Below are 24511 nucleotides of genomic sequence, written 5' to 3' on the forward strand. Positions count from 1 at the left end.
GAGAGCCTAAAATGTGATATAACACAGGAGGACTACGGATAAGATCACATGACTGACGGGACTGGCGTCTCACCGATGCCAGATTTAAGGGGAAATTATCAGCGCGTTAGATTCATCTAACCTGCTGATAGTTTCCCTTTAATATACACCTTGCTGTACATTTTACATCTAGCTGTAAACCTGAAGTGTAAGGAATAGAGGTTTCTATGGCTGACAAGAAAATTAAACCTTATACATACAATAGCATAGGTGTATATTAGTATACCTAGTACAGTCTAAAGTGACCTCTCGAGATGCTGCAGAACTACAACTCCCATAAGAGCAATGTAACCATGTAAACTCTACCAAAAGCCTCGCTGGATCACAGATTTTAAGATTTATATTCATTGACTGTAACAAGGACAAACAAGAAGCAAAGAGGAAATATATGCTCCATGTAACATCAGCCATGCAGACACAGTTAGTATATAAAGTCCATGACAACAACTTCACATCAGACTCCCACAGATCTATAAAGACTAAAACACTGTGATGGTGGGAGGTACAGTTATCTTAGCCACAGACATGAGAGATGGTAGTGGGAAGATTTTTAGGCTCATGTGATTAAGTTTCCAAAATAAAAGGGACGCAGAACAGCTACTAACAGCATCACCCACTGCTCCATGGGGTCCCAACATATAAATACCCCATATAATGACTATTAATCTAATACAGTCTGATCCTGAGTTATATCCTGTATTATACTCCAGAGCTGCACTCACTATTCTGCTGGTGGGGTCACTGTGTACATACATTACATTACTTATCCTGTACTGATCCTGAGTTATATCCTGTATTATACTCCAGAGCTGCACTCACTATTCTGCAAATGGGGTCACTGTGTACATACATTACACTACTTATCCTGTACTGATCCTGAATTACATCCTGTATTATACTCCAGAGCTGCACTCACTATTCTGCTGGTGGGGTCACTGTGTACATACATTACATTACTTATCCTGTACTGATCCTGAGTTATATCCTGTATTATACTCCAGAGCTGCACTCACTATTCTGCTGGTGGGGTCACTGTGTACATACATTACATTACTTATCCTGTACTTTATTCTGCTGGTGGGGTCACTGTGTACATACATTACATTACTTATCCTGTACTGATCCTGAGTTACATCCTGTATTATACTGCAGAGCTGCGCTCACTATTCTGCGAGTGGGGTCACTGTGTACATACATTACATTACTTATCCTGTACTGATCCTGAGTCACATCCTGTATTATACTGCAGAGCTGCGCTCACTATTCTGCGAGTGGGGTCACTGTGTACATACATTACATCACACAGTGACCCCACCAGCAGAACAGCTGGTAACTAGTAACCGGTAATGTACTTATAAAGTAACAACGTTTAGGTAGTTTCCCTCTAAACAAGAACTAAGTTCTGTGGATAACCTGTATTTTTTTTTTTTTACTTACAAGACAGACAACATATTTAAACATCTAAAAGTAAAAACGCATACTGAATAAAAGATGAATACACAAGTAACGTCATATCTCAGACTACAGGTTATCACAACATTGGGGGGAATCCATAAAATGCAGACTGTTATGGAGAAGGGGACACACTACAGACACTGTACCTGCAGGGTTTGTGGCTTCTATATACACAGCGCATGTGGAGAGACAACCAAAAGTTATCATTAGGACGGGGAAAGAGGAGACCGCGAGGAGCAGTCACCAGAACGGAAACGCTCAATTATTCCCATGTCTTACGGTGATATAACGTCATGCCATTATATCCTCCCAAATTGCGAGTGTAAATAATCTCCATACATCTGAATGGGGTTATTTCTGCATTCAGAAGACTGAGAGAATGACAAAAAAAAAATAAAATCTGCAACGAGTGAATTCGGTTTAACAATTCACACTTGCAGACTTTGACGTTCCTATGAAAGTCAAAGGGTTTGATGTGTATGATGACATGCACAGATCGGTTTCTGCAGATTCGTCCCACGGGGTGTGGATAGACGATCTGCAGCTAATACACCACGTATGGCCCTACCCCATAAGCCTCGGGATAGCTTAACGTGTCACAGTCGTTTACATTTTTTTGGCAGAAATCAATAGTACAGGCGATTTTAAGAAGCTTTGTAATTGGGTTTATTAGCCGAAAAATGCATTTTTATCATGTAAAAGCAGTTTGAAGCTCTCCCCCCTGTCTTCATGGTTTTCTATGGACAGAGGAGGGGTGGAGGGAGATGAGGCACCAAAACAGGGCAACAAAAAGTTAATTTACAGCTACATCACCAGGCTATATCCTCTGGAGTAAGCACTGACCTCTCTGACCACTGAATAGCAATTTTCACACAGCTCCCACTGTGTAATCCTTTGTTCTCTGCTGGTGACTTATCTCCCTCCTCCCTCCTCCCCCCTCCCCTCTCCATAGGTTACACAGGGCTCGACTGATGTAAAAGAGTTGAGGTTTCCTGATAACGAGCAGTGAATGAGAGAGAGGAGGGGGGGGGGGTACCTGGGGAAAGGCTTTCTGAATGCAGATATGGCATATTTGCCTAATAAACCCAATTACAAAGTTTCTTAAAATCACCTGTACTATTGATTTCTGGAAAAAAAAAAAAAGGAACCGACAGTGACACTTTAATGTAAAGTGACATTATATGACATCATCAGTGATGAGATTCGTACTTGTCCATCTTATCTGTGTTTTGCCGCCAGTGCGTCATCTCCTTCCTCCAGCGTAGGTTCTCCTGACTGCCAAAGGCGCTTCCAGACGGGCTCCTCTCTGCCAAGAAAAGTGCAGCTTCGTCAGCATCTTCAGGTAGCGGAGCATAGCGTGACACATCATAAATCTGCAGGGCACTAAAGGCCGGTGATTTACCTCTGTGCCGTACGCTAAATCAAAGTCACAGCCAAAGGAAAAAAAAAAATCCCACAATCTGCAATACATTGTTTACGACTTCTAGACTCCTACATATTAACAAGTAACAGCAGATACTCCACGAGCAAAAAGTATCTCTGCAATGATAATAGTTCTTATAGGACTGACAGGGGGCGACACCGAGCACAATAGAACACCAGAGGTCCCTAATCTATGGCTCTTTAGCTGTAGCATAACTACAACTCCCAGCATTCCCTAACAATGTGTGTCACCCTACTCTAAGGGGCCTATTACAGAAAGTGATAATATAATTATCGCTCCGTGGAATAGAGACAATGATCAGCCGATGATCGTGTAATCAGCTGATATTTTCATTTAGGTTCAAACCTAAAATCAACAGGCACCGACCGCGCATCGCTGCATGGAACAGCGATGAGTGTGACCGGCGATTTCACAAGCACCATGCTTTACCTAAACATGTTGCTGGTCTTCTCCTGCGCTCCTCCTTCTTCCTGGTCCCACGCGCAGCAGCAGTTTCGGTGCGGCCTGTCTTAGCGGACAGACTGCTCAGCCAATCACTGGCCAGGAACACCACAGCCAGTGATTGGTTGAGCGGTCTGTCAGCTCAGACAGGCCGCACCGAAGCTGCTGCTGCGCATGGGATCGGGAAGGAGGAGGAGCGCAGGAGAAGACCAGCAACATGTTTAAAGTATGGTGTTTTAACAAGGGCTAAACGATTATCCGCGGAGTAATAGGCCAAGTAAACAAGCGCAGATCTAGCAGATCGGCGCTCGTTTACATTATTGATCGGGCCATGAAACAGGACCCTAAGGGCCCTATTCCACCAGACGATTATCGTTTGCATAATCGTTAACGATTTCAAACGACCGCTATTGCGAAAGACCTGAAAACGTTCACTTATTTCTATGGGACGATAATCGTTACTTATGATCGTAATTGCGATCATTTTTTCTACGCTATTTATTCGCTATTGTGTTTGTATCTATTGCGAACGACTGAACAACGTCTTATTCTCTGCGAACGTTTTGCGAACGAGCAACGATAAAAATAGGTCCAGGTCTTATAAAGCGAACAACGATTTCTCGTTCGGTCGGTCGTTAATCGTTAACTGCATTTCAACCGAACGATTATCGTTTAGATTCGAACGATTTAATGATAATCTGAACGCTAATCGTCCGGTGGAATAGGGCCCTTAGACCAGAGGTGTCCAACAGTTGCATAACTTCAACTCCCAGCATTCCCTAACAGTCTACACATCCCATTGGTCGGGCATGACAAAGTAAAATCTAGAGTAGCTGTTAAATACTGAGTGATGTAAAGCACTGCAGAATAAGTTAGCTCTATATAAATAAAAGAATTATTATTTGTTTGTAGTTTTCTTCTTTTTTGTAGTTTTGTTTTCGCTTTGTACAAAAAAAGTTTTGGGGACCTGAAAACAATCAACAAGCTGCCTATGACAGATCTTAGGGTCTCATGTATTCTGGTTCTGGTTACTTTGAGTATATGGGACAGTTCTATAGCACTATATGATCACACACATAACAGTCACAAGCTCCACCAACAGCAGCTTGCTGACTATCACTCCTGATTTACTGACAGGTTGGAGACCCTGCTTCCTCTGCTTACAGACCAACTCTGACAATAACCTTATGATGGGGGATGTCTATTTGTCTATTGTCCCAGGGATCTGGACAGTTCTGGCAGAGTTGGTCTGGGCAGACCTACCAAGCTGACCTCGGCTTCTTCTGACCATCTCCTGTCGGGCCCCGATGCTGCCCAGGATGGCTTCCTCCAATTTGGCTCTCATGTCTTTCGATTTCTTGAATGTCAAGCTGTTCATTCGCTCAAAAGCTTTCTTGCCCTGAAGTAGAGGAAATGAGAAGTTACTAACAATCCTGCCGCCAATTCCTGCAATCTGCTTTTCCCTGCATTTCAAGCCGCTTTTCTGATAATGTTATTAAGGGGAATTCCGGCAAAAAACAACTTTCAAATCAACTCATGCCAGAAAGTTAAACAGATTTGTAAATGACTTCTATTTAAAAATGTCCAGCCTTCCAGTGCTTATCAGCTGCTGTATGCCCTGCAGGAAGTGGTGTATTCTTTCCAGCCTAGCGCAGTGCTCTCTGCTGCTACCACTGTCCATATCAGGAACTGCCCAAATCCCCATTGCAAAACTCTCCAGCTCTGGACAGTTCCTGTTACAGACAGGTGGCAGCAGAGAGCACTGTGTAAGGCTGGAAAGAACACACTACTTCAGGGCAGGACATGCAGCAGCTTTCTGAACCAGTTGATAAAAAAAAATGCCACAGTACCCCCTTAAAGAAGTCCGTCAGCCGTCAGGCAGAGGAGAAACTGATTACAAGTACGAACTTACTTCTCCCCGTGCCAGCGGTGAGCGGCGGGACCAGCTTCAGGACCAGCTTCAGGACCTGCCCCCCCGGAGTTGTGATGTCATCACAACTCGGGGCAAAATGCCTGTTCCGGCTGATGGACTGGACCCTCAGCCAATCAGTGACTAGAGTGGCGTCCTGTCCCAGTCACTGACTGGCTGAGCGGCCAGTTCATCAGCCAGGCCGTGATGTGTTGATGTGTCAGCATCGGAGATCCCGGAGCCCAGTGTGATAATTCTGGCTAACTCATGTCATTTTTTTCCACCTTCAGAGCAGTGTCAGGTTACTTTTCCTTTAACTAGGATAACTTGTCGTTTTCATTGGTACCATCATGTTGTGGTAGTTCCAATTTTTGATCCCTTTATTTCATATTTTTGGGAGGCAAGATAAACAAAAATTCTGGTATAGTTTTTTTTTTTTTAAATCCATTCATATTTTAGTAATGTTAAGGGAGCATTCACACGTAAATACGATGATGTGCTACAGAACAGAACTGTTTAAATCTTCACGCTATTGTACTGACGCAGCATGTCCGTACAGTAGCGCAAAGTTTTGAACAGTTCTGGAATACACAGCATCATAATACCAGATGATGCTAGATGTTCTGAATTCTGGTCCTAAGCACATTGTCCCTACACAGATCGTAATTACAGAATGCGTGAATGCCTCCTAAGTGTTACTGTAACCTTTAAAGTGACTCTGTACCCACAAACCACTTGTACCTTCGGATAGCTGCTTTTAATCCAAGATCTGTCCTGGGGTCCATTCGGCAGGTGATGCAGTTGTTGTCCTAAAAAACAACTTTTAAACTTGCCATGGCCTACAGTATCTGTGCCCTAACTTTGCACCACCCCTCCGTCCCTCCTCCCCACCCTCTTTATTATTAGGAATGCCACTGGAACATTTTCTCCATGCTGAACATTGCACAGGTGCCTTAACGATCCAGCACATGTGCCGGCTGCCACAGGTGGGGAATAGGAGACAATCTGCCTGGAGCATTCCTAATGATGAGGAGGGCGGGGAGGAGGGACAAAGAGGTTGTGCCAGCCTAATGCATACACAATCTAGGCCACGCCCATTGGGCACAGGGTTGCACGTTTAAAGGTTGTTTTTTTAGGACAATAACTGCATCACCTGCCAAATTGACCCCAGGACAGGTCTTGGATTAAAAGCAGCTATCCGAAGGTATAAGTGGGTTGGGGGGAAGGTCAGATTGTGGGTACAGAGTCGCTTTAAGAAAAACTTTTGACATGTCATGCAGATACATCAGCAGATTTAATTGGCCAGGGTTTAGGTGTTTATACCACAACTGAATGCTAGACACAGCTGAAAGAAGAGCATAGCTCAGCGCTTCACTCCCTGGCCCACTGCTCTTCCTGCAGGACACAGACTCCATAGGCTTACCAAGAACTTGTGCAACAAAAGGAAGATCAGAAAGAACCAGGGAGTGAAACAGCTGGGCACTTCTCCTGGCTCTAACATCGGTGGGGTCTGTACACCCGCACAAAGGTTTTTGCTAAGTGAGAGTGATTACTCCCGGTGTAACTCCAGTGATCGCATGATTCAGATCTTGCGGCAAGAACGCTGAATGTGGTTGCATTGATGATATAGAGCCATACACTGACTTACCTTGTACTCGAAGCAGGAGACGCAGAGATACAGCAGGTCCAGCAGCCGGTTGAGTTGCAGGATGGACAGATCTGTGAACCATTTCTGCAGCACAATCTCATCCGCGTTCTTCAAAACCCACAGGAGACAAATCAGAAGGCTGCGGCTGGATTCTGCGGAGAAGGTGGAATGCTGTCGCGAGGGCTACAAAGAACAAAAATAATTCAAAAAATATATAAAAAATAGACGAATTGCAGCAAATAGTATATCACTAATCCCAACCATATATGAGAGTTAGATCTATGTAAGCAGCTCTTACTTGTGATGTCAGTAAAAAGCTGCTAGGTCTTGTCAGCTGCGGAACCGATGTCCCAGCGATCGCCATGGCCACGGTCTGACTGATCATGTTCCCAGCTTCCCCTTCGTGATCCTCTCCAGCACCGCAGTTAGGTCTCCCGCGCTGGTTATGAGATTCTGTCCAAATAAAATTGAAATTCACTGATTTCAATATCTTACTTATACAGAGCTGCAAATCATCTGCACGGTAAATGCTATAATTCTTCCTGCCTGCAGCCACCACTAGAGGGAGCTCACTGCATTCAGTTTTTTTTTTTACAGGACTCCTTGAGCTCAATATAAATCTGTATGATACAAACTTTCCTTAAAGAGATATACTGCTATGACTATGCAGGAAATTCAGCACACTGTATCAGCTTTTAACACTATTCAGCACAAAAACCTGGTTCTCAAGGCTGAAGACATGTGAATAGCAGACAGGATAGGAGCCCGTGCTGTTCATATGTCACTGCAGCATCAGGTGATTTTTGTTTAAGAGCCAATCTTAGAACATGCATGTGTCAATGACCTGACATGGTACCTGTAAACTCATACAGCTGCGGGACAGTCTCCATGACAATGCCAATCAGGGGAAGGTAAAGCATGGCCACTCGGGCTTTTACCTCGGGATCAGCGTAGCGAGGATCAGAGTCGTGGGTAGATAGCAAGTTGTGTACCATATTGATCACCTTCTTATGCAATCCAAATAACCTGAAAGGGGAGTTTTGTAAGCACAGTTAGTTATCACCTGCAGAGCAAACATCACTGTCTAACTAAGCACTACAGAATATTTATGTAACGCCGTGTTCTAAGGTAACCTGAAAATGTAAAGGTAGGGGGCACGGAGCCAGGGATCTGCTGTATGATGCAAGGTCGGACATTAAAGGGGGTTGTCTTATAATGACTCCACCATGGCCATGGACCCTATTAGAATACATGGAGATCAAAGAGAGGAAACTCCCATTTAAAGGTTCCTAATGGCTCAGACTGTCCTCGCAATACGGCAAAGTTCTTGTCATTATCTAAAGGGCTGCTATGTAGGGGGGCATTCATACGTTCTGTAAATAAGGACGATGTGCTACGGAGCTTAATTTGAAGTTCCCTGAATAATCATTCATTATGATGCCGGAAGCACTGAAATTGTTTAAATTCTTGCGCTACTGTACTGACACAGCATTTCAGTACAGTAGCATGAAGATTCATGGTTTAGGTGCTCCCAGCATCATAAGGAACGATGATGCAGGGAGTTCTGAATTCTGTGCACAGACCATAAATTATGGAACATGTGAATGCCCCCTAACACTATAGTCCCTGTCACTTTTAAAAACATCTCACAAGTCCTGGAGACATGTCATAACTTTTGATTGGTCAGGGTTTGGGTGTCTAAACCCCTACTAGGAGTAGCCCACAAGTAAGCACTTTCCTCTCGCTGCAGGAGAGACGTAATATCTGGGGGAAGAAAAGCATAGCTAAGTGCTCCCCCTAGCTCTATCTAAAGATCGGTGAGGGTCTGAAGACTCAAAACTCAACTGATCAAAACTTTTGCCAGTGGCCATGTAAAAGTCAACTTTTACGGGGTGGGAATTGTCATTTAAAAATGTAAATACAATAAAAAAATATTGCTATACAGGACGCAAGTGCACAAAGGTGTCCCCTCCTAACCTGACACTCACCCTTCTGCCTCTGGATCCAAGATGACGGCGAGTTCAGTCAGTACCAGTCCTGCCAAATAATGCTGCTGGCGGAAAGGCACGGACAGTTCAAACATGTTCGCAATCTTTTGGTCCTGGACGTTGGTGGAAAATCCAGAGCTCTAAAAAAAACGTAGACAATTAAACAAACACATACTGGGACTGGATTACAGCTATGATAACTTCTTACAACAGAATTACCGGGCGCAACACCAAATACAACAGTGTCATGTGACAGATTCATTGCGTACACAGATTATATTACTTATCTTGTACAGATTATGAGATTTATACTCCAGAGCTGCAATCACTATTCTGCTGGTGTGGTCACTGTGTACATACATTACATTACTTATCCTGTACTGATCCTGAGTTACATCCTGTATTATACTCCAGAGCTGCACTCACTATTCTGCTGGTGGGGTCACTGTGTACATACATTACATTACTTATCCTGTACTAATGCTGAGTTACATCCTGTATTATACCCCAGAGCTGCACTTACTACTCTGCAGGTGGGGTCACTGTGTACATACACATTTATACACAGACTGTGACTGATTTACCTACCTGGGATGTTGCAGAGGACACAGATGGTGAAGGAGAGGATGGAGGGGTAAGTAAGCTGCAGGGGAGATTTAAAGTGACGTAGTGCTCATGACTGCAGACGATCCGAAGGAAATCCAGCCTCAGGGATACCAGTATGCTTGGGTTAGGTACAATATGAAGTTTTGATGACACCTGGTAAAAAAAACAATACAAAGTCAAGTAAAATTATTGTAGTCAGTCAGTCTAAAGCTAATAATAAAGTAGAACCATTCATCATAATCGTTCCCAGCAAGCCGTAAAGTGACATAGGTGACCGACCTAGAATACTTGTTGTAGTGACATCTAGTGGCTAAAATGAATATATGTATAATCAAAAATACTTTAAATATTTTTTGATCATCAAAATAAAGGCCAATTTTTAACACTAGTAAAAAGAGATAAAATTCAACATAAATTCCTATTACCAGGTCCATTACCCCTAGAAGTAGTCCGGTGTATGATGCTTAACGCAGTGTTACCCACTGCAACCATCAAATTTAAATCTGTAACTATGGAAAATTTCCAATAATGGCAGATGAATAATATAATTCCAGGTTAGCAAATACACTTATTACGGGAAATGCACATGTTCTTTTTCCTGGATAAAATGGTGATGTCACTTCCTGGATAACATGGTGATGTCACTTCCTGGATAACATGGTGATGTCAGGACCCGACTCCCAGAGCTGTGCGGGCTGTGGCTGCTGGAGAGGATATTGGCAGAGGGCCAGCAGCAACAGCCCGCACAGCTCTGGGAGTCGGGACGTGACATCACTACGTTATCCAGGAAGTGACATCACTATTTTATCCAGGAAAAGAAGCCTTGATGCAGTAGTAAGTGCAGGGAAAAAGCACTTTATAACCTTTAACCATAATAAAAGTGTATATTAGTGATTTGTATAACTTTTGGCAGGCAATGCAATACTTTAATAAAAATTTTCGCTGGACTTCTCCTTTAACCGATAAGAATAGCAAAGAAACGACACATCACAGTGCTATAAGAATAGGTGGTCCAGAATTGTAATGACAGGTCAGAAGTGGCGACAGGTTGTCTTTGAGCTCGGAGGCCCCAGGAAGTATGAGAAAGCTTTATGATTCTGGTTTGGCGTCTGACAAAGTCTTCCTGAGGATGAAGGAGCCATATAGGGGCTAGTCCATAATGACTATACCTATGTACTTTATGCTTTTCAGTTATGGTTTTGTCTGGGACGGTTTTCCCTCCTGTCCGGATGGAGATGTTGATCCATTATGGTTGAGCTGTAAGTGACCTGCCTACGCTTTGGTGTTTTGCATATCTCTATTATGACTTCTTTTTTTTTTTAATCAAGATTTTTTTTTTTTTTGCAAAACACATTATCTCCCAACACAAACAAAAAACCCTTGCAGGGCATACCCTCCATTCCATGCCCACCCCATCCCTCCCCCCTACCTCTTCCAGCACCACCAACCATGTAAAAAACATAAGGAGCAATGTTTTGAAAATTATAACAGTTCTGCGCACTTAAAGTGTTGTTTGGTAGCCTAATGAAAAGATCTAGGCCGAACCTTGCATTATGCCTACTGACCTATTATGACTTCTTTGACCTAAACTCTATGTACCACAGTTGCGAAGGAAGGCGTAAGGAGATGGGTAAGGAGAAGGGGGGGTCTGTATTGTAACTTGAACTACTAGTAAAATTTAATAAGAATAAACATAATTCAAAGTCAGGATGTTGGGCATGGTCTGACAAAAGCATAGAGACTTGGTTGGAAAACACTGAAGTATACCAAAGAAACTCAAAGGGGAACCTGCACAGCTATTTATTAACATCACTGTAAGGCTACGTGCACATGAAGCAAAAGTGGCGGAATTCTGCGCTGCGGAATGCCCCCAGCCTCCCTGTCATAATGACAGTCTATGGGAGGCTCGCGCGCCTCCTCTCTCCGCGCTGAAGAATGAACACGTTCATTCTTCAAAGCGGAGAGAGGAGGCGCGCGAGCCTCCCATAGACTGTCATTATGACAGGGAGGCTGGCGGTATTCTGCAGCAGAGAACTCCGCCACTTTTGCTCTGTGTGTGCTCACGTAGCCTAAGGGTCCTATTAGACAAAGCAATTTTTAACAATTAAGGATTGCAAACAAGATTGTTTATCGTTAACCTGAAATTGTTCACCATATTACACAGAACGATGGTCATTAGTGAAGATCGTTACTACGATCGCTTACTCCATCTGATCCCAGCAAAAGAAGAAACAATGTGGAATCACACTGAATGATTGGTGAACAAATGCTAAACTACAGCGAACGATTAGCGATGATTTTAGGGTCAGCTCTAAATCAACAACGATCACAAATGATTTTTTGATCGTTGCCTACAGTTGCCTTAAATTCAAACGATATATCGATTTTCTGTCCGATAACTGTCCCATGTATTAGGGCCCTAAGGCTCTGTTCACATTTGTGCTTTATATGGGAAGCCACAGCCGTGGTGCTGGATCTGCCACATGATGATCAAAATAGCACCTGGACTCCACTGAATTACTTGCAGTTTCTGCACTTTGAAAGAATGACGTGTAACTTACCTGCTTGAAATAAGCTTTAACCAGACTGAAGACAAAGCCTCGGTCCATGATGGACAGCAGGTCATTGAGGAAGAAGCCCAGGCTGACGTTAAGTCTCTCCACCATCTCTGTGTCCTGAGGGCAAGTAAACAGAATTACCCATAAGCCCCTATGAACGTCACTGTAAAGAATACTCTAAACAATGAATTAAAAAAAAAAAAAATCTTGACTATGAATTAGCAAACACTGAACATTACTTCTATAATGACTGTATAAGTGGATCCACAGGATTTACATTAAACTATGTGTAAAGGTAACAGTGTATTGGTTTAATGTCAGGTAACGTACATTCTGTGCTGTCAATGTACTTTATCAGTAGCAAAACTGCAAAGCCCAAATGGCAGTCTGAGCATGATGGGAGTTGTAGTTTTGCAACAGCTGGAGAGCCATAGCTTGAGGAACATTTCTCTAGGAACTCTATTCTCTGCTATTGATGTATATGTATTATGAGTCCTACCTTCTGGAACCTAGTGACAATATCATTAGCCATTGTGCTAACTAGTGCAGAGATGTCATCCATGAAGCGCTCAGGAAATCGGTGCTTCCGAGGGGAATCGAGCTTGTCTGCAAAGTATAGATGGTGCACCATGCTTTTCACCTGTAATGGAAGACAACACAAAAATAACTTCAATATAAGCTGCATATGAGTAAGTTCATCGTGTATTATACATATCTATTATCTATCTATCTCTCTCTCTATCTCTTTATATTCCAGAGCTGCACTCACTATTCTGCTGGTGAGGTCACTGTGTATATACATTACATTACTTATCCTGTACTGATCCTGAGTTACATCCTGTATTATACTCCAGAGCTGCACTCACTATTCTGCTGGTGGGGTCACTGTGTACATACATTACATTACTTATCCTGTACTGATCCGGAGTTACATCCTGTATTATAACTCCAGAGCTGCACTCACTATTCTGCTGGTGGAGTCACTGTGTACATACATTACATTACTTATCCTGTACTGATCCTGAGTTACATCATGTATTTTACTCCAGAGCTGCACTCACTATTCTGCTGGTGGGGTCACTGTGTACATACATTACATTACTTATCCTGTACTGATCCTGAATTACATCCTGTATTATACTCCAGAGCTGCACTCACTTTACTGCTGGTGGGGTCACTGTGTAGATACATTACATTACTTATCCTGTACTGATCCTGAGTTATACTCCAGAGCTGCACTCACTATTCTGCTGGTGGGGTCACTGTGTACATACATTACATTACTTATCCTGTACTGATCCTGAATTACATCCTGTATTATACTCCAGAGCTGCACTCACTTTACTGCTGGTGGGGTCACTGTGTAGATACATTACATTACTTATCCTGTACTGATCCTGAGTTATACTCCAGAGCTGCACTCACTATTCTGCTGGTGGGGTCACTGTGTACATACATTACATTACTTATCCTGTACTGATCCTGAGTTACATCCTGTATTATACTCCAGAGCTGCACTCACTATAATGTAGCTAACGTTAGTGTTTGAAGATCCTATAAATCCCACACTGACTCACCATTAGCTCGAAGAAGAACCAGGCTTGCTGTAGGGTGGCTTCCCGCACGGCTCCGCTGCACACCACCCACTGTAAGGCCAGCTCCTCGTGGAAAAGCTACTCGTAACAAGAGAAACAATGTCACCACACTGTCTGCAATGTAACAGCAGAAAGAGGAGACACAAACAGGAAAAAGAAATCTAACAAAGAATCAAACACAGAACTGAACGCTGGGTGCAAAAACCATCACAGCACAATGCAAGACAATGAAAGCTGGATGTCTGACACCATCACAGGCACACAACGCACAGACCAGTGTGGAGACCTATACCGGCACGTCTAGGGGGCGCTCTACCACCGATACTGATCACTGTCCTATAGGGGAAGTCCAGCGTTTCCAATGAGTTGCTGGGGGTTGTGGTTCCCCAGTGTCTCTAATAAAACATTACACTCTCACAATGGGCACTCGTCCCCCCTTATATCCGAATACGGAATTTTATCAAGAACTTCTCCGGGTGATGAAGAAGACCAAAATAGTTCATATTCATGGTTTTATTTGTTCCAAGAACTTTGTGATAAAAGTTATTTTGTACTTTGCCTGAAGGAACTTGTGACTCGAATCTTTATTTTCGAGTCATATACATTTTTTTTTTTTTTTTTAGAACTATATAGGGGGAGATTTATCAAACATGGTGTAAAGTGAAACTGGCTCCAAGTGAAACGCCCCAGGTTCCCCTGAACGCTCGGCATTTGATTACCAGTGGCTGAAGAAGTTGGATGCAGCCCCAGGGAGTCCTAAAAAACATGGATAGAGCCTATGGCCTTTGGCAGTATGCATGTTTTCCAGGCAGCTTTAGGGCAAAATCCAACTTCTACAGCCACCAATATACAAAACCTGGGTGTGCTTGAGGTTCACTCATCTCTATATGCAAAGTATAAGGGTACTATTACATGGCCTCATAGGGGCCCAATAATAATTGTAAACTAGCGCCAATCTGCTAGCGTCCAGATTGGGCCTATTACACAGCCCGATAATCGTTTAACAAGGGATGCATGGACATCATTACCGATGTCCTTGCAGCCCTTGCTTTAAACGGCATACATTACCTATCTATGGTCCAGGGCTCCTCTTGCGGTCCGCTTCTCCCTGGGTCCCCCGCGCTGCAGCTTCAAAGCGGCCTGTCTTACCTAACAGGCCGCTCAGCCAATCACTGGCTGAGGCGGTCCCGGCCAGTGATTGGCTGAGCTGCCTGTCAGCTAAGACAAGCCGCTCTGAAGCTGCAGCGTGCGGGACTCAGGGAGAAGCAGAGCGCAAGAGAAGCCCTGGACCATGGATAGGTAATGTATACATTTTGCAAATCGTCAGCTGCTGGCCGCACACCGCTGTTACACGTTGCGGTGCCCGGTCAGTGGTCGACAATTATAGGTCCAAACCTATATCAAAGATCAGCAGATGATCATTGTCATCGGCTGATCGTTGTGTTTATTACACAGAACAATAATCGGCCGGATAGAGCAGATTTGGCCAATTATCGTCCTGTGTAATAGTACCCTAAGAGGTAGATTCTTTAGCATTGGATGTAGTTGCAGTACCTGGTACAGCCACTACAAAATGCATGGCTCTGTTCCCGGAAAACAATGAAAAAAGGTAGCAGCACTCACCGAAACAATGTGGACCCTCAATCAGCTGATCTGTGGGAGTGCTGGAAGTCGGATTTTCACCGATCTGTTATTGGTAACCTATCCATGGCATAAACCATTAATAACCGTAATCAAATGCAGAGAGTTCGGGGGGAACCCAATCGTGCTCGAGGTTCACTCATCTCTAGTGAGCACAAATCTGATCTGCCAGCGCCCTATTAAGAAGGGGAATAGTAACTCCCTGCTGTCAATTTATACAGAATTTTCCAGGAGGAATAACAGAGGAAAAAAATGCTCCAGAATTGTTATTTTATAGGGAATCTAAGCACTGACTAAAACAAACAGGTCAGGAGAGGCCACGTCTACTTTCAATGTAAGTAATAGGTTGTGCAACTTTGCAAATACTTTGTGTAATTTTTTTAGTAAAAGTTTTTTTTTTTTTTTTTTTTTTTTTACTTTTAAAGCAAAAATTCTGATGGTTGCCTTTAGAAAGAGACAGCTATTTATTTCCATATTCTAACAGTGATTTACCAACCTGTGGCCTTCCAGCAGATGAAAAACTACAACTCCCAGCATTCCCTGGGTGTTGTAGTTTAGGAAGAGCTAGAGAGTCAAAGGCTGGGAAACATTAGGGTATCAGGGCATGATGGGAGTTGTAGTTGGGTAAGAAATGCAGAGGTACAGGTTGGGGGAACACTGCTATAGTGGGAACAGAGCTGTGAGGACATGATGAGAGTTGTAGTTTGAAAAATTACATGTTTGGGAACACTGCTATAGAATGTGCGGAGCATAGCTAACAGGTGACAGCTTGAGAGCTACAAGATGGAGACCACTTTAAGAGATGCAGATCGGTCAGAGCATGATGGGAGTTGTAGTTTTGTAATAGAAGCAGAGCCATAGGTGGTCAAACACTGAGGCTTTGTCATACCCACAATGCACTGCTCTTCGATAACAGGAAACCAGGAGAATTTAGCTTAAAGGGAACCTGTCACCCCCCGTGCCGGGGTGACAGGCTCCCGACCCCCCGTTAGAGCCCCATATACTTACCTAATCCCGCCGGCTCCCGCTTCTGGAGGTGGTCGGGTGATGAAGATCTCAGCCGCTGCAGCCCGGCGCGCGTGCTGAGAGATGAGTCCAACGCTCATAGAGAATGACGGAGCGCTGGACTCTCCTGTCATTCTCTATGGGTGTTGGACTCATCTCTCAGCGCGCGTGCCAGGCTGCAGCGGCTGAGATCTCCGTCATCCGACCACCTCCAGAAGCGGGACCCGGCGGGATTAGGTAAGTATATGGGGCTCTAACGGGGGGTCGGGAGCTTGTCACCCCGGCACGGGGGGTGACAGGTTCCCTTTAAGATGTGAGATGGAGAACAATGCGACGAAATCAAAGGATTTACAAAGTTGCTACTGTGACTACAAGTGGAGTTCTCCTTTAAGACCTATCACTCAGTCTTATATAGTTTATTACTGGTTAGAAAACACAGATCTCCACAGTCCGCATGATGGAGATGACAGCTTCGCTCCTGGACCTGGAGGAAGTTACGCCCGGCCATCTACCTTTTTGGTTGGTAAGCGTCCAGTTAAAGTTTGTAAGAAACTTGACGTCTCAGTGTGCGAGGACATGCGGTTACAGCGGTCCGAGGCCTGGGTGGAGATGAATGAAGGGTAAGATGACATTACACTTGTCTGTGGACTTATCCATGGTCTGATAGATGTTTTCAGGTTGAAATATTAATTCTATTCACCCAAAGAAAAGATCGGGACCCCGGAACAAAGAATAAGACAAAAAGAAGGAGGTGGTGATGGGGGGTCTGATTATTTTTGGCGCTGTTAGTCCAAGCGAGTCAATCTCTGGGACAGTCAAGCACATGCAAAGTGACGTGCACAGGTTAGAGATCAATTAAATATTGTAGACAGCCTAAAAGTTGCTGAAAAGAGGTTCAAAAGCAAGGACGAGACTGCTGCCACCATAAGTGTAACCTAGAGAGAAGAACCTGAGGCTCCGACCGCTTCGTTGTCTGGAGTGTCCGACCATTTTTCACATAATGATAGCCTAAGCTAAAGACTGACCACTTATACCAACACCTGAAAAATCTAAGGACTGACCCCCGATACCTGCACCTAAAAGTGCTACTGTTGCTTTAAAAAAAAAAACAAAAAACTTTTGACATGTCAAAATTTTTAATCATTCAGCATCTGTAAGGTCAGATTGCTAAAACAAGTAGGAAGGGGGGCACGGCCAAATGCATCTCTGGCCGCCTTGCTTTGACGCTGCCAAGACAGCCTGACAAGTGAGACAGAGAGAGAAGAGCTTAGCCACGTACTTCTCCTGCCTTGTTCTAGCAGACCAGACATGTCAAAAGTTTTTTTGTTTTTTTTTAAAGAGACACTTTAAATTGTACCCATTAGTATTTAGAGAGAGGTGCCAGCAGCTGTGTACTTCCCTTGTTGCTCTTGTCAATAAAACCAGGAAAGTCTGCCCCGGTCACATGACACAGAGCTGGGAAAGAACGCGCCAAGTGGTGACTTCTCCCGACTCATACTCGTGACCGGTCATGGGTCTGGGCAAAACTTTTGTTTTGTGACAAAGTTTTTTTTTAATGACATTGGGTTGGGGGAACACTGCTCTATGGGCATGGTGGAATCAGTATAAAAATCCACAACACAGACGAGTGCGCAGGGCTTAGGGTAACATCTGACAATCTCCTATGATGAGAGCGGCAGAGGTGAATCCTGAATGCGACTACAGTGATGGATCTGGCATGGCTTGTCTGCACAACATGGAAGATCACATGCATGGAAGGACCGAATGGCAGGACACAGATATGGACAGACATGACCAGAATGATGACCTCGCAGTAGGATCACTCACATGCAAGGCAGATGCCATCGCTTCTGGATTCATTTAAAGCAACAGAAGTGTTTTTTGGGCTGGGAACAGGTCAATAATTTAATTTTATTTCTCTTAAAGGTAGTTTAAGCTTAAAGGGGTTGTCTTATCTTGGCAATCCCTTTCCATGCGTCTTATTAGAGCATACTAAGATACATAGGCCCAGTCTATGTGCCACCAACAAGCAGCAGGCCTGGACTATCCATGTATTACATGGTTGTCAATTCATCTGAATGGCTGCCTAGTAATAGAACAATAATCTCCAACCTGTGGCTCACCAGCTGTTGCTAAACCACAACTCCCAGCATGCTCGGACGCGGTCTGGCCATGTTGGGAGTTGATGTTTAGCCACAGCTGGAGAGCCACAGGTCGAAGTCAATTGGAGTAGGAGAAATAACCTGACATATACAACCTGTTGCTTTACAGAATCCTTCAGGATGATGAAATTGTGACGCCACACACCCCATTATGGAAAGAAAGAAAAAAATAAATTAAAGAAAAGACCAAGTAAGAGTAAAGAAGGAAGTAATCATTCCACAAAACACCACCTGCACTGAGTCAGCACTGGGGCTGGGGTCAGTCCCCCACTGGGCGGCCTTGGGACCCCCGGTGTTGACCCAGGAGTTGGATCGATCCAAGCCCTGATCATATGGCAACGGCGGCAAGCGGGAAAGGAAAGATGGTGTTACCGGTTACACAGAGGATCACGGTAAAGGAATGTACACATCAGCAGGTGCCGCAGCGCATTAGTTTGGTTAACAATGAATAATAATACAAAACTCGTTAATATTCATATACTGGGTCACATTTTTTGAACACTTCCTCCTCCCCCCGAAGATACAGAGATTAAAAAAAACAAACAAACAAAAAAAAAAAACACAATCTGAAAATCTGAATCCAGCTTAAATATAACCAGAGATTTGGGCTACTTTTCATGAATATATATTTATTTACTCAGTGACGTCTAACCGCTATGGTCTCCACTGATCATGACAACAGAAGTCATGTTCCACCATTGGAATCGAATGGTGATCCGGCATACACCCTAGCGCTCCACGCAAGTTTATTAGTCTGGCAAATATAGCCGGGGGCTGTATTCTCAGGCCCATACAGTTGTAAGGAGAAGCAGCAGGCATGTCTGAGTGTAGCTCTAATCAAAAGGGAGGTCACAGGACCCCCGGTCCTCATAACTAGTGAGGGTCCCAGTAGCCTAGCTCCCAGTGATAATGCAAATAGGTAATTAAGTATTGGTGGGAAAATCCCTTTAAGACACTGCATTCGTAGATATTCTTATCCATATTCTTATTATATCTGCTATGCTTTAAATATTCAAACAGAGAAAAAAAAAAAATTAAGCAATTATCAGATTGTTTTAGTAATTTTATGGTCTGTATTATTACGTTTTTGGCCGTGGGAAGAACCTGTATTAAAAATAATGAAGGGGGGGGCTCTCCACAAAATCCAGTTCATACCGCAACGTCCTGGCTAAATTTCATCTATGGCTTCAACCTTTCAATCAGGTCAAGGGTGTTTGACCTGCGAAATTGTGTAACCTGCAGGTTTGTGCAGACTCTTCAACTATAGCTTCTATGTGAAATAGCGGTCAGTGTTACATGCAGGGCTCACGACTTCACATGTCTGTTCCGCTGCTTTTAGAAGTCCCATAAATATGAATGGAGAGAGCCACTACCACATCTCCATTCATTCCATTTATACACATCACCCATGGGTATAGATCTACACCTGTCAGACTTCCATATACAATCCTAAGAATAAGCCATAAATGTTGATGGTGGGAAGAGCCCTCTAAAGTAATTGTGCTGATTCCTGTCTGAATTAAATTATAACATTGTGGCTCAACACAACCACCAGTAGGGGGAGCACACTGTATACTTATTATACATGGAGATCAATAATAACACAGTTTGCACCTCTTTTTTAGCTGCATTAATTCCTTTTTCTTTTACTGTGAACACTGATCTACTTTGGTATAAAGACACAGCTAACCATAGGCTCATGTTACCTTGCTTCCAATGATTGATCTGACTTCATCATCAGGTGATGTGGGGGTCCCGGATATGTCAGGGTTGCTGTTGCTAAGGCTTCTGGAGCGGTTCAGGTTAAGGCTGGCCGGTCTGTTTGCTGTTCGGGCCATTGTAGCGTAGTGCATTGATCCTCCTAAGCCTCCGGGCCCTGAAGGGAAAAAAAAAAAAGAAAAAAAGCGAATTTCTACATCCCTTCCATTTTTACAATCAGTTGTAACAGGTGCAAATCCCTTTAATATCTGTGAACCAAGTATGCTTTTTAACTAAAATATCATTAACGATTGAGCAGTAGTGGTCCCACTAGTACTATTAATGTAAATGTCCATTAAACTGAATAAAAGATGATATTTCATAAAAGACAAGGAAAGTAAGTAGGTCCAAATTGAGTAAAGGTGAAAAAAAACTCTCTACTGAAGGTGGGAGGGGCACTGTATAACTATCTGATTGCAGCACAGCACTCCTACAGGAAGAATGGAAAACTGCAGGCTTGTGGTTAAATGTGATGTGTGTCCACTGAGATCGATAGATACTTTTAACCATACAGACGTGTCGTCTGATGAGGGTACTAAGGGAAAGATCCTGCTTCCAAATCTCCCATATACTTATAGTGGTTATCGCAGGTTTATAACTTATACAGAGAATAGGTGATTGGTAGGCTAAGACCACTCGGACCCCAACTGATAAAGAAAACGGGGGTCTCCTGTACCCTGATTAAAAAGGTTATCCAAAACTAGGAAAACTACAGTCACTTTCAGTTTAACTCCGCAGCCCTTCCACTCTTCTAACTGAGGCCTCGTTCACACTACAGAATCGGCGCCGTTTCCGCTCAGAATCCTGCCTTCTATCAGTCTGAATGGGAGGGCTCACACGCCTCTACTCTCCCCACAAAGAACTCACATGAATCTCGGCGCCCATTCTGTAGTATGAACAGGGCCTAAGGTCTAGCCCGCATAGCAGGTTACCATAGAAGCTTCTATGGCAGACCCATTAGGCTGTGTTCACACATGGTGATTATCGGCCAAGGGAGTGAATTCTAGCAATGCTCTTGCCGATAAGTGGCCCCTGTAAAAGGGCCTCAAGTCTTACAGAAAAAAAGTAGGTTGTATAGGAGCTGCATACACAAAACGGGAAGGAACATTAGAATTTCTTACCTGGAGATGGTGAATTGGGATCAGTGTTTGGAAGCCTGAACACGTAGTGGATGTAAGACGCCAGCAGATTGTTCCTTCCATGTTGGTCCTGACTTCCTTCCAGGTTTTTATGGAGTCTGTTCGTGATGGAGGCCATTGCTTCAAATGATGCTTGACCTAAGTTAACTAACAAGAACAAAAGTTTTACGGCGTACATACAAGTGGCGCTGATGGAGGGAACTTGTCACGAGAAAGTCTCTGTCCATTAACCGTGTAAAGTCTTAATCCCCCCGCAGACACTTGCGTAGTGTCATAAAACGTTATGGACTCGCAGCACTAGCTCGGCTATTAATCTTTATCTAGCGGCAACCGAAGAGTATTTACTCACCGATCTGACCGGCAATGACCGGCGGCCGCACGACTAGAAGAATCAATTTGTCTAGGAGGAGGTGGAGGAAGTGCACGACTGGCTCGAGCTGAGCAGAATTCAAGGCCAGGATGCTGCTCTTCAGCTCGCTCTCCAAATTATTTTCCATGATCCTCATATCTCCGATACGGACGGGGAACATGTGCTCATCCAGAGCGTGAACCAGGGCGAAAAACTTGTCAAGGTATGAATCCTACAAAAAAAAGATAACACGTATTACATACATATACTGTACATTCACTCATATAGGCATGCTAGAGTAAAATTGTTGAATTGTCAGATATCCAGAAAATTGTATAAGGGTATAAACACACACACCGTATACGCAGCGTATTTACTGCTGCGATACGCAGCAAATACGCAACAAATCTGCAGCAGATTAGATCTAAATAACTGAACACAGCATCAAATCTGCACCATCAAATCTGCTGCAGATCTGCTGCGTATTTGCTGCGTATACGGTTTGTGTGTTATTACCCTTAGGGTGCGTTCACACCTACAGGATCCACAGCAGATCTGCAGCATATCCGCAGCAGATTTGATGGTGCAGATTTGATGCTGTGTTCAGTTATTTAAATAAAATCTGCTGCGGATCCGGTAAGTGTGAACTAACCCTAAGGGTACAAACCCACACACCGTATACGCAACAAATACGCAGCAAATACGCAGCAGATTTGTTGGTACAATTTGATGCTGTGTTCAGTTATTTAGATCTAATCTGCTGCGTATTTGCTGCGTATCGCAGCAGTAAATATGCTGTGTATACGGTGTGTGTGTTTATACCCTAAAGGATTATTTCCAGGATCAGAGAAATATAGCTGCTTTCTTGCAAACACAGTGTCACACCTTTCCTCAGGTTGTGTGTGGTATAACAACAGGGCTCCATTGAAGGAGGGAGTAAAACTTGCTGCGCGTCCACCTTAAGTGGCAAAGAATCCTGGGGGTGCTTGCATTGTATGGTCAGCTCTCCTGTCATCCAGCACCAAAACCTCTATAACCACACAGTCACATTATACTGACTGCATTGCTGCATAATTAAGAGCAGTGGATTACAGTAAAGCGCAGATGTTACCAATCCCAACCACATGCTAAGGACATGAATGAATGCTTATTAAATTCAGCTGCTTAGCAGATTTTCTATGCAGGTTTCATCACAATGTAGACAGGAGGCAAAGTGTGGCAAAATGTGTTTGCAATACATGAAGAGTTTGCCATGGATTTGCATTAAGATCCCTGCCAAAAAAATATCCAGAACGCATTCGCGGTACTACTCACCTGAGTGTGAACTGAAGACACAGAGACAACTTCTACGTTGAACACTCCTTTATGATTGTCAACCCACTTCATTCCAGGTAGAGGGACCTAGGAAATTGAGAAATCATTGAAATAGCCGTTTCTCTTAATTAAAAGCCCAAAATACAAAGAACAGCTTGTGGTAAACAATAAAAATGTGCTTGTCTGCAGCTACCACTAGGGGGAGCTTTACAGCACATTGCATACTACTACATTAAGATGTTCTTTAAAGGACTGCTTCAGGCAAAATTCTAAACAACAAAGCAGCAAATGAATTAATTAAGGGGCATATATGCACATGTCCCCATTCAGAGAGGGGACACGGGACCCCAGTATTTGTAATTGGTAGGAGCCCCAGCAGTCACATTGCCATTAAGCAGACATTAAACTCTATCCTATGTATAAGTCATAAGAATCTATATTGGGACAGTCCCTTAAAAGCTGTATAACACATAGGCTTACAGACACAGACCTCGGGGGACAGCACGGAGTAAGCTTGTGGGGGCTTCTCTAAAGACACAGGAAGGCAGAACTGTCCAGTCTTCAAGCGGCCGTTCTGCAGCATCGGAATCCACTGGGTAAAAGAAAACAATGACAGTTACAATGTATCCACAAGACGACCCTGCTCATTATAAGATAATATAATATAATGGTCCGTACTGTATAGCCGACAGGGGTCTCCAGGGGGGTGTTCTGCTTCTGCTGGCAGCTGACATGGTAGAAAGTAAATAACAAGTGATGATGATCTGTCAATGTGGCCGGCAGACGAATCTTGATTTCTTCATGGAAGTCCGGAGACCTGATAGGGTTTTATTAGGAATATTGTGTAAATTACGATCCAATAAAAAATAAATAAAATAAAAAAAGGGAAGGAGCTTTTTGCTGTCTGGTGATACTACAGTATAAATTGTGCATGCTGTGCAGAAATAACAAGGCATACACTATGTTTCCTAAGCTCCTGTCAGTACTGAGGCCTCTACTGCAATAATCTTATTCTGTATAACAAGAGCAACACAGACACGTCCCTATAATGATTACAGGAGACCAGTATACAGTAAAAATAGCAGCACTATTTCTGTATTTTACGTACAAAGTCAGTGTTAACCCTCTTCTTTCTCCTCTGTTCTACTCCAGTATATAGCAATAATAAACAGCAATGCAAAATAAATTACATTACACCTTTTAGATTGCAGTGGAAGTTCATGGCACATAGAAAGTGGAGACGAGAAGCCATAGCCATCCAAAACGGTTTAAGAGTACTTGAAACAGTGTGACTTAAAGCCCCAGAAACCTCAATGTAAAGTTGGTGAACCTTAATACAGCATACAGCAAGACTGGTGAATAGAGATGAGTGCAACTCAAGCACGCTCCAAACACAGAAGTCTTGGCATTTGATAGCTGGCAGCTGTAGAAGTTGGATGCAGCCCTAAGGAGACCTTGAG

General features: G+C 43.5%; 1 protein-coding gene across 9 annotated transcripts in view; it reads right to left on the bottom strand.

The window, feature by feature from the left end:
* DOCK7 (dedicator of cytokinesis 7) overlaps positions 1–24511 on the bottom strand; it is a 98410-nt gene that overhangs the window by 21814 nt on the left and 52085 nt on the right. For 3 of the 9 annotated variants that reach the window (XR_011364307.1, XM_069981354.1, XM_069981353.1), the window contains exons 12-28: positions 23730–23868; positions 23542–23643; positions 23052–23138; positions 21738–21969; positions 21371–21535; positions 20198–20367; positions 18723–18815; positions 13666–13761; positions 12588–12728; positions 12092–12205; positions 9513–9683; positions 8925–9064; positions 7793–7962; positions 7235–7389; positions 6937–7119; positions 4643–4778; positions 2704–2800 (exon numbers count right to left, since the gene is read on the bottom strand). Coding sequence is in view for 8 of the 9 variants with exons in the window: in XM_069981354.1 (XP_069837455.1) it covers positions 2704–2800; positions 4643–4778; positions 6937–7119; positions 7235–7389; positions 7793–7962; positions 8925–9064; positions 9513–9683; positions 12092–12205; positions 12588–12728; positions 13666–13761; positions 18723–18815; positions 20198–20367; positions 21371–21535; positions 21738–21969; positions 23052–23138; positions 23542–23643; positions 23730–23868 (2391 nt within the window). In the remaining variant the exon portion in view is untranslated. Of the gene's footprint in view, positions 1–2703; positions 2801–4642; positions 4779–6936; positions 7120–7234; positions 7390–7792; positions 7963–8924; positions 9065–9512; positions 9684–12091; positions 12206–12587; positions 12729–13665; positions 13762–16841; positions 16929–18722; positions 18816–20197; positions 20368–21370; positions 21536–21737; positions 21970–23051; positions 23139–23541; positions 23644–23729; positions 23869–24511 lie in introns of all 9 variants that reach the window. The other 6 variants (XM_069981357.1, XM_069981355.1, XM_069981359.1 and 3 more) reach the window with 5 other exon arrangements.

This window comes from Dendropsophus ebraccatus, chromosome 8 (assembly GCF_027789765.1).
Source record: "Dendropsophus ebraccatus isolate aDenEbr1 chromosome 8, aDenEbr1.pat, whole genome shotgun sequence".
Taxonomy (NCBI): Eukaryota; Metazoa; Chordata; class Amphibia; order Anura; family Hylidae; genus Dendropsophus; species Dendropsophus ebraccatus.